The sequence below is a fragment of the Pteropus medius genome, unplaced genomic scaffold (assembly GCF_902729225.1).
Source record: "Pteropus medius unplaced genomic scaffold, Ma_sr-lr_union100, whole genome shotgun sequence".
NCBI lineage: Eukaryota > Metazoa > Chordata > Mammalia > Chiroptera > Pteropodidae > Pteropus > Pteropus medius.
The window spans coordinates 8650013-8660439 of NW_024349801.1; the positions used below are offsets into that span (position 1 = coordinate 8650013).

General features: G+C 41.2%; 1 protein-coding gene across 1 annotated transcript in view; it reads left to right on the forward strand.

The window, feature by feature from the left end:
• Nucleotides 1-10222, forward strand: part of CDYL2 (chromodomain Y like 2) — a 156113-nt gene extending 145891 nt beyond the window's left edge. The window contains exon 7 of the mRNA XM_039888834.1: nucleotides 3419-10222. Within this exon, the coding sequence (XP_039744768.1) occupies nucleotides 3419-3577 (159 nt within the window). The 3' untranslated portion in view covers nucleotides 3578-10222. The remainder of the gene's footprint in view (nucleotides 1-3418) is intronic.
• Nucleotides 10223-10427: the final 205 nt, after the last annotated feature.

Here is a 10427-nt window from a genome sequence, read left to right on the forward strand (position 1 = left end):
TAACTGGAAGTTTGTACCTCTTATTCCCCTTCGCCTTTTTCCCCTGTCCCCCTAACCCCTTCCCCTCTGGCAACCATCAGTTTTTTATCTGTATCCAAGTCTGTTTCTGTTCATTTGTTATTTTTTTTTTTTTTTTTAGATTCCACATATAAGTGAAATCATACAGTATTTGTCTTTGTCTGACTAAGGCATTAGCATAATGCCCCTCTAGGTCCATTCACATTGTCACAAATGGCAAGATTTCATTATTTGTTTATTATGAGTAATATTCCATTGTGTGTGTGTGTGTGTGTGTGTGTGTGTGTGTGTGTGTGTACATATATAACCACATCTACTGTATCCATTTATCTATCAGTGGACACCTAAGTTGCTTTCTTGGTTATTGTAAATAATGCTACAGTGAACATAGGGGTGCACATATAGTTTTTAATTAGAGTTTTCTTTTTCTTTAGATAAAAGCCCAGAAGTGGAATTGCTGGGTCATATGGTAGTTCTGTATTTAATTTTCTGAAGAACCTCCATACCGCTTTCCACAGCGGCCACACCATTTCATACTCCCACCAGCAATGCACGAGGGTTTGCTCTTCTACACATCCTCACCGCTGCTTGTTATTTGCAGACTTTTTGATAATGCCATTTTGACAGGTGTGAAGTGATATCTCATTGTAGTTTTGATTTATATTTCCCTGATTATTATTGATATTTGATATTTCATATGTCTGTTGGCCATCTGTGTCCTTGGAGAAATGTCTATTCAGGTCCTCCGCCCATTTTTTTAATTGTTTATTTATTTTTTTTAATGTTAAGCTGTGGGAGTTCCTTATATATTTTGGATATTAACCTCTTATCGGATGTATCATTGACAAATACATTTTCCTATTCAGTAGGTCATATTCTCATTTTGTTGATGGTTTCCTTTGCTGTGCAAAACCTTTTTAGTTTGATGTAGTCCCATTTGTTTATTTTTGCTATTGTTGCCCTGGCCTGGGGAGACACAGCCGAAAAAAGAATCTTTAAGACTGATGTCAGAGTTTCCTGTCTATATTTTCTTCTAGGAGTTTTATGGTTTCAGATCTTATATTTGAGTCTTTAATTCACTTTGAGTTTGTTTTTTTATATGGTATAAGAAAGTGGTCCAGATTCTTTTTTTTTTTTTTTTTTGCATGTATCTATCCAGTTTTCCCAACACCATTTATTGAAGATGCTGTCATTTTCCCATTGTATATTCTTTCTTCCCTTGTCATGGATTGACCATATAAGCATGGGTTTATTTCTGGGCTCTCTGTTCTGTTTCATTGATCTATTTGTCTGGTTTTGTGCCAATACCATACTGTTTTGATGATATTGCTTTGTAATATAATTTGAAACCAGGTGTTGTGATACTTCTAACTGTATTCTTTCTCAAGATTACTGTGGCTACTTGGGGTCTTTTGTGGTTGCATATAAATTATAGGATTTTTTTTGTTATAGTTCTGTGAAAAATGTCATTGGTATTTTGATGGGAAATGTATTAAATCTGTAGATTGCTTTAGGTGGTATGGACATTTAAACAACATTAACCCTTCCATTCCATGAGCATGGACTATTCTTCCATTTATTTGAGTCATCTTGTATTTATTTCATCAATGTCTTATCGTTTTCAGAGTATAAGTCTTTCACCTCCTTGGTTAATTTTATTCTTAAGTATTTTATTCTTTTGATACAATTATAAATAAGGTTGTTTTCTCAATTTTTCCTTCTGATAGGTCATTATTAATATATGGAAATGCAACAGATTTCTGAATATTAATTTTATATGCTGCAACTTTAGCGAATTAATTTATTAATTCTAATAGCTTTTTTGTAGAGTCTTTAGGGTTTTCTATATATAGTATCATGTCATCTGCAAGTAGTGACAGTTTTACTTCTGTTCCAATTTGGAGAAGAAGGTAGAAATTCTAAGAAGAGGAAACATCACGAGTGAGGGCATGTGAGTCTGAAAACCCACATGGAGTTTAGGCAGCGACTTACGGTGGTGTGAGCAGGGGATGTACGGGACAACAGACTGAAAAGGAGGGTAGGAGAAAGTTCTCAAAGCTGCATTGAGGAGTTTGGTCCTTGGCCAACAGAGATACTCAGGTGAAGCCAGCTGTTGAAGAAATGCTGCAAGGAAATCTCTCCTATCAACAGTTATGAATTCAAGCGCTCTGGGTCGACTTGCCCAAGAAAGGAATCTACCCAATGACCCTTGGGAGATGGTGTTCTTCAGAGTAGTCCTTGGGAGGACGGAGGCAGTCCTGGTCTGCCAGCCCAAGCCAAAGAATAAGATCATAGCCCCCTTCCAGCCCACTCAAGCAAGACAGCTCTCGTCTTTTTTTTTCTATTCGAAAGCTCTTTAGGAGAGTGTGAACTGAAGCCTCGACGTCAGCAGAGGATGATGGAGGCAGTGGGCGGATGCTTGGATGCCACACTTCCTGGCAGAGCCTCCGCCAGAGTGAGGCACGGCGTGGCCTGTCAGAATCAGCCAGATGTTTGCAGGCCTCGTCCATCAGGCAACTCTGGGCGGCTGTGCTTTATCAAGCATAGGCCCTTCACCTGTAATGTGGAGATACCTGTTTGTGGAACTGTCATGAGCAAGAAATGAAAGAATGCAGGAAGAGTACTTCTCATAGACCCTATTGGTTAATGGTGATTGTAGTGGCATTGTTATATCACTATGATCATCACTATTATTGTTATTATTCATTAGTATTATTACTATTATTACCACTGCTAATATTACTGCTCTAATACTATAGTGTTACTATTATTACTATTATTACTACTATATTACTAACATTACTACCGTTGTTACTACTATATTATGGTATCATTACTATTATTATTCTCAATATTACTAACTCATTACTACAATTATTGCGATTGTTATTACTCATTATTATAATGATTACTGCTAATATTACTATTTCTCTTGCTACTAAGCCTGAAGAGGGGCATTGCCGTTGGGGTGGGTCACATGGATACTTTGACAACTCTTAGTTCATTTCATTATCTTACTCGGTGATCCCAGCCGTCCATGAGTTAGGCATCACTATTCCTGTTTCACAGATCACAAAAACGAAGCACAGGGAGGTGAAAGTAGTGTTTTCCAAACTCTTTCATGACACCCATAGAAAGTCACACTGGGTTTATGTCAACCTCGGGTAAAAAAGAAAGGTCTTGCGGTCAGGGGTGACATGGGCTCCACTCAGCCATCACAGGGACTGTGGGCCCGACGTCATGGCATGCGTGGGTCATGCGCCTGGGAAGCCCCGGACTGCAGAAGGCAGCCTCCTCTGGCTTCGGATATCGGAAGCTTAATGGGTGCATCTGAGGCCAGGTACGGGCTTCTGGCGGAGTCCCTGGTGCCCGCTAACGAGGCTTGTACATTTCCCTTCAGGTGTTGGAGGAGTCGAAATGCCTCGTTCGGAGCTTCCTGAAATCGGTGCTTGAAGATGTGAATGAAAAAGAATGCCTCATGCTCAAGCAACTCTGGAGTTCCTCCAAAGGCCTGGATTCCCTATTCAGCTACCTGCAGGACAAAATTTATGAAGTCTGAAGGGCCCCGGCCCACTCGCCCTGGTAATCGAGGGCACTTGACTTCCAGCTTTGCCCTGTGTTTCAGAAATCGGAGCCCAGTGTATGCCCTGCCAAGGAGTTTGTCAAGGTGTTTCTGTACCTAGGGTTGTGTCCATGTCCTCGTGTCCTTTGGTTGCTCCTCATTGGATTGATTTTGTGTAACAGATGGGAAACGCAGCCTACTTGGCCTCCGCCATGCCCCGACCCCAACTGACTAGAGAGCTATTGAGGGCTGTATCTTCCCAGGCCTCTGTCAGCCACTGTCACCTTCTGAAATGCACCATCCCACTCCCGGAAGGGGAAGACCCAGTTTCCCCCGTTTTCCTGACTCAGACTGTGTCTACACAGTGCCTCTGATTTGGAGACTTAGCTATTGGTTAAGTGCAGATCTGGGGATGGGGGACAGTTCATCAAAGGGAATTTCCAGACCAATGAGCAAAACAATTGTGCAGAGCTAGCCTCAGTCTCCTCTCTGATGCATATCTGTGTGACTTTTAGGGCTTAGTCTTAAAACCCAATTGAGTGATTTGCAAACCCAGATATTGTACATTTAGGAATGTTTTGTTAAATATATATTTTTAAAACAATGTAAGTGGAAATTCTGATAATTTATGTGTATTATATGTAAAGCTAGTTTTACAAAAACACGAACTCCTAGGAAAATGTTTTTCTTTAATCAGACTTATTTAATTTATTTATTTTTGTTTATATATTATGATATCTGTCATTCATACAGATATTATTTTCATATTGCCCTGGACCAAATTCCATACAAGGTTCATGCTGTTTGGTGCATTCTAGCAATGAACCATGTAGAAAAAAATTCAGAGAGATAAAAAGGAAGGATTTCTATGGATAAAAGGAATAGCTCTGTACCAAATCCTCTGTGTATAAAACAGTTCTCAGCTATAATAATTGAATACTTGTTCTTAAGAGAAATCGTGGAGGAGCTTCCCCTTCACTCTGCTGCCTTTAAGGATATAAAGGGGCCTCTGACCTGAATGGTACTGAGACATGTACCCAGTCCCTAATTGTGTGACATCAGGAAAGGGTGAGGAATAGGCCCCACTTGGGGAATGCATGTTGCCTAGAGTAAGTCTTTTTTCTTTGGGGCGAATGATTGAACTTGGATTTCAGAGTTCATCCCTTCGGTGTGGGCAGCGATGTCTGGTTTGGCTTTCCAGGAAGGTGGGACGCACCCCCACTCTGCCGAACTGTCAATAGAAGGACTGAATCTTCTTGCGTCCAGAAGCTCAGACGACCCATCTTTTTTCTTGTTGTTTGCTCTCATCAGTGAGCAATAGCCAGGGATGAGGTCTCCTGCCCCCAGAGCCTCTGGGATGCATGGGGACCCCAGGATTTGTATTTAGACCGTCAGCCCAAAGTCTGTGGGTGAGTGTGGGGAAGGAGGGGCTTGGGTTTTGGTGGGTGAGGAGGAAGGTAAACATCGAGGTTAGAGCAGAGGAATGGCAGCGGCATGTTCTGTGTGAGGCTTAAGCCTGTTATGGGTCAAGCTCTCAGAGGAAGTTAGATTCTCAGAGGGGCAGGGTTTTCCCAGTCCCGTCACAGCCCCTGAATGTCCTCAGAGGCCCTTTGCTCACCCGTCTTCTCCTTCCCTGTGTTAGTCGCCAGCCTCTCTTGTCCCTTTTGCTTGGAGAGAGTTGAGTAGAACAGTGAGAGTTGGGCACAGCCAGGGGAGGGGAGGAGGGCTGAGAAAAAGAAAGTCATTGCTACCGTTATCTATCTCTCTCTGCTCCCTTTTTCTCTCTTACAGGTGACCAGAGGCAGTGGGCCAGACAGAGAGGATTCATGGCTCTGAGCTTTGTCTTTCAGAGAACACGTGGAGTGTCTGCACTATGACTAGAGACATGGTCCTTTAGACAGTGAATCTGAAGTTTCTCTGGACTCTTGATTCTTAAGACAACCTTGGTTCCATCTGTCAAAATCTTTCTGCTTTTGAGTTTCCCCATGACTTCATGAGGGTCAGGGACAGAAAACTTCTTGTCTCCTCCCTTTTTTCATCTGTGCCATCTTGGCCATGCGGAGCCAGCAGGGGACAACCACCTTGGCTGAATTCAGCCAGAGGAAGATGGAATTGAAGTCCTAAGTACCCTCTACTTTGACTGTGTGGGATCCTGTAGGAACTGCAGACCTAGACTATAGGGAATGACTCTAGGGAAGCGCCTGCTTTCTCCCAAATGCCTGTTTGTCACATTTCCACTTGAGTTTCGTCTCTTCCTTTGAGAAAGCAAATGTATGCTTTCTTCAAGCCCCTCGACAAGCCTCGTTCTTGTGTGTTGTGATAGATAAAGAGAGCTTTAGAGAAAGAGACCTTTGCTTTCTGTTTACCTGCTGGAGATACATTTACCATGGAGGCAGTGTCAGGATTCTTGTTGGAGATAGAGGAGAATGTTTGGAAAGTCTTTTTGATCATGTCCATCTTTGTTCTCTGCTGAAAGCACCAGAAATATTTTAGCTTTGGACAGATCACAAATCCAGACTTCTAAGCATTTCAAGGATCTCTGATGATAAGGTAGGAATGTGAAACCATCACTAAGGTGGAATTCCTGTTGTTCATTTGTAGGTTCTAGTTATGACAGGAGGGGTTTTAAAGTATGGTCTGATTTTTGGTTGTTTCCATATAGTCAGTTCAGGATGGATGTTCCACAAATCAGGCGAAAGTTGGTTATTAAATTCGTTTACTACAGGGTAGACTGAATCTCTGAATTTTTCACTTTCTGGATAGTTGTTTTGATAATGTGCAGACGAAATCCACAAAACTTAGCACAAATTGACCGGGAATGGAAAATGCCAGACCTGTGCGTGTGTCTGGGTTTGTCCTGATAGCTTTCTTAGGGCTCAGGCTTTCACTTGTTATCTTCTATCCCAGCACCCTCTCTCTACCCATAGGATCCTTCCTTCATTCTCTGCCCTGCTTTGCTCCTACCCCACCCTACCTCTGTCTCACCCACCCCACTCTGTGTCTGTCACTTCCCAAAGCCTGGGCAGGTCTTTGAGGAATCATGCCTGATTTTGGCAGCTCTATCCCAGGATTACCTGTAGGGTTGGAAAAACAGCTCTGGGTGGGAAGTTCAAGGTACCTCTTTCGTCAGGGAACCTTCTAGGCATTCCACACCTTGCCATCCTATTAGCCATGCATCAGAACTCTCCTTCCCTCTCTGCTCCAGCCGCTGGTGACTAGCATCCAGTGTCTTGTAGTGCAGCATTTGCATCCCACTGTTTGGGATATGACAGAACCAACTAAATTTCGGACTTAAATTTTTTAAAAAATTGTGATTCCATTCAGTTGGTCACACTTGCATTTGAGTTAACAGCCTCATTCCAAGAGGACATTTTGTAGAACTTGGCTAAGGTGATGATCAGAGCTTCTTACCATTCAGAAGCTGCAGCCTGATGCTGGTGTGCCCACATGTTCTTTCTGGCTCTGGAATAATGTCTGTGGGTGAAAACCATCACAAATTACCCTAGTGAAATTGGATAACTATGAGAAGGTAGTAGAGAATTGATTTAAAATGTTATTTTTGTTTGATAGATTAAACTAGGAAATGTTCTCTCTGAAGCATGAAAATGTTTTATCCATATGAAGTTTAGTATGAGGATGGAAAAATAATAATCACAATAGACTTTGATCAATGCAACTGTATTTCTGAATATTCACATTTTAAAATAGCCTTGACTGAATGCTGAATTGTATTTCCCATTATTAATTGTTGGTTTAAAAAATTTTGTAAACTTTTTTTAATTTGAAATTGTCATATTCATGCAATTTTACAATCTAGTTTCTGTGGAAATTTTTTTAAACAAAGAAACAAATAGAAACATCTTCAAATCTTCCTAAGTGAATATTTAAAATACAGAATTGTTTCTCTTCTGTGTTTCTGTATTCAGATACTTAGGTCTGTTGTATATGTTAGTTTAGACTCACTAATATACACAGTATTTAAGACTCTAAATGAGATTTCTTAAGTATTTTATTTTATTCTCTGTAAATGGTTTTGTATAATCTTTACAAACCTACACTTTGCCTTTGTAGATATTTAAGAGAAACCATTTGGGGGTTGTCTTGCATGTATATTTTTGTTGTAGATAAGTGTTGCTTAGTTATTTCTGCAAATTTTGGTTGAAATGCTTACAGACTTTAATACAGTATATATTTTCAGAATATAAACTTTTATATTTCTGTGGTAAGTTAGGATATGCGTTTTAGGCAATCTTTTCCATTAATATCACTTGTCCTTTCAAAAAATAGCATACTGGTTCGGTGCCAATGTTTTTTTTTCCCCCCCCATTAGACTCTAATGCTCTTATGTTGTTAGAGAGCAGGTTAATTTTTTTTCTTGAAGTATAATTTGAAAATGTATTGAATCTATGAATAAGCCTTACCATTAGGATCAGTAAATTTTCCAACCTTTGCAACTACATGTGTAGTTTAAGATCTCCCCATAAATTCTCACTGTGTGGCAGTTGATGGAGTTTGTGAACAGAGCCTTAAGCTTGTTGCAAAAAAAAAGGTAATACGGGTTGTTTCTTCCAAGCAGCATAAGCCATGTTGATGGACTCTATGCCGTCTGTAAGTCATGGCTAATCCGAAGAGTTTGGTTGTGATGATGACGGCAGGGGCCAGATAGGCACCTTGGTGATTGTCTCCGGCCATAGAAATGGACCAAGGACGACAGGTTTTCCAGAGCCACCTTTATACTATTCACATGGTTTAGACACGGTCACAGGGAGGGCTGCTGGTCCATCATTTGTCCTGAGCAAATGGCATTTCCTGCTCCTGACCTTGGCGATTGACCCCAGGTTTTTTGTGGGCGACTTGGGAATGCCCAGCTTGGCTGAGGTCAGCATTCCTTGAGAGATGTTAATAAAGTTTACATGTGAGTCTTACTGTGTAGACAATCTGAAGTCGATTTCAGTTACATAATCAGCATTTCCACGTGTCCTGACTGTCTTATCAGTGAACTATGTGTGTTAAGCCATAAGGAGCCCGAGTTTAGCAGGGCAGAGGTAAACTAAATGCAGAATGTACACATCAGCTGAGTCAGTCCACCCAGGCCTGTTTTAATGGAGCATAAGTCATAGAGCACATTGGTGGCACATCCCATTTGTCTGAGATCTAATAAAACCAACTAAAATTTAGACTTAATTTTTTTTTAAATTATTATTCCTTTCAGTTGGTCACACTTCCATAGTTACCAACCAATTCTCCTTACCAAGGCTTTTGAGACCAGGGCTACAGTACAAATAAAGTCAAGTTATTTGGTTCATCTTCAGTAAATGTTTGTAAAGTCAACTTATCTACCATTGGGATAGAGTTTGCTTCAACTATTTGCAGTGTATGTGGCCGTCAGAAAAACTGACCTCTCGTTTTAAGCTTCAGCTCTGGCATTTCCATGGGTTGACTATGCCTCGTTGGCCCAACACCTGGCCTGATGCTGGAGCTCATTAAAGCGATTTTGGGAAGTTTGAAGGGTATAGAGTTTTCCATCTAGTATTTAATTTGTCCCTGTGCCATTAGTCCCAGCTTGAAGTCATTTGCTGATGTCCATGTTGACAGGATTGTGAATATTGCCTTTCATGAAACCAAGGACCAAAGAATTTCATTATTCAACAAAGCACGAACCTCATAGATTGTAGGCACATCTAGATGGAGGTGTGCATGCTTCATGGCACAGAGAAACTGCTTACTCCCACCAACCTCATGCTCCCCCTGGCTGGCCATACAGAGGGATTTGTTGTCACCTTGACAAGGCTCTGAAAGATGAGTTTCTCAGATGGAAACTCGCTCTCTCAGGTGTGTGTTTTTGCTGTGCAGTCTCAGCCTTTGTCCATATCATACAAAGAGGAAGTCTGGCATTCTTCAGGTTCTCTTACCAGTGCAGACTGCTCCATCTGAATAGGAACCTCCACTACGAGTTCTTCAGATGTGTCTACACTGAACAGTGATCCTGCAACTGCTGACTTTCTACCTTCTTTTGCCCTACATTGACCCGTTTTAGTTCCTGTTTGGCATGAGAGGAATTTTCTTCAATTCTCGCACCAGGTGATGCTCCCTTCTCATTCATGATGAAATCATTGATCTATTAACTGATTGAGAAATGATTGATGCTGAAGAAGTGGTATTCTAGTGGTAAGGCTTATTACCAAACTTCTGATGATGAAGCAGGCTACCAAAAACTTATCCAGCCCACCCTAAGAGTGTTTGAGTTTGATCATGGATGTAGCACACACACCAAAATCCAAGGAGACCTTTGCAAATTAGGCTACTCGTTTTCTTTTGCCAGGTTATCATGGGAGAGTCTTTAACTAGTTCCGAGTATTTGTAAGTATGAGTACTTCATAGAATTATAAAGCAGGTACAACTGACCCTTTCTCACCACGTTGTAAATATTTCCTGAGACTGGGTGCAGTACTGAAGGATAATAATCTTCTGATTTATCAAATGCTGACTGTCTAGAGCAAATTGTACACTCTCTTTGTGAATGGTCCTGTAACGTGTATGAACACATTTCTGGGTGCCTTAGAAGTTGTATTTTCATGTGTGCTAATATGCAGTATTTATACATTGTGAAAAGCTGCTTTGAATAAAAAGGTTGAAACTTCATTTGCATTTGCCTGTGTACCCCTCTGTGCAGCCTGTACATGAAACTCACAAACAGGTTCTGTGGTTTCTGAACAGAGAACTTCTGGGGCCTCCAGTGGGTTGAGGCATCTAATGCTTCTAGGTTGTGTCTGGGTTTTGGGGGAGCATGGGCCACCCCCACCCACATCTGGCTTGAGGCTTCAGTTATTTAGGCAGGTTGTCGCTG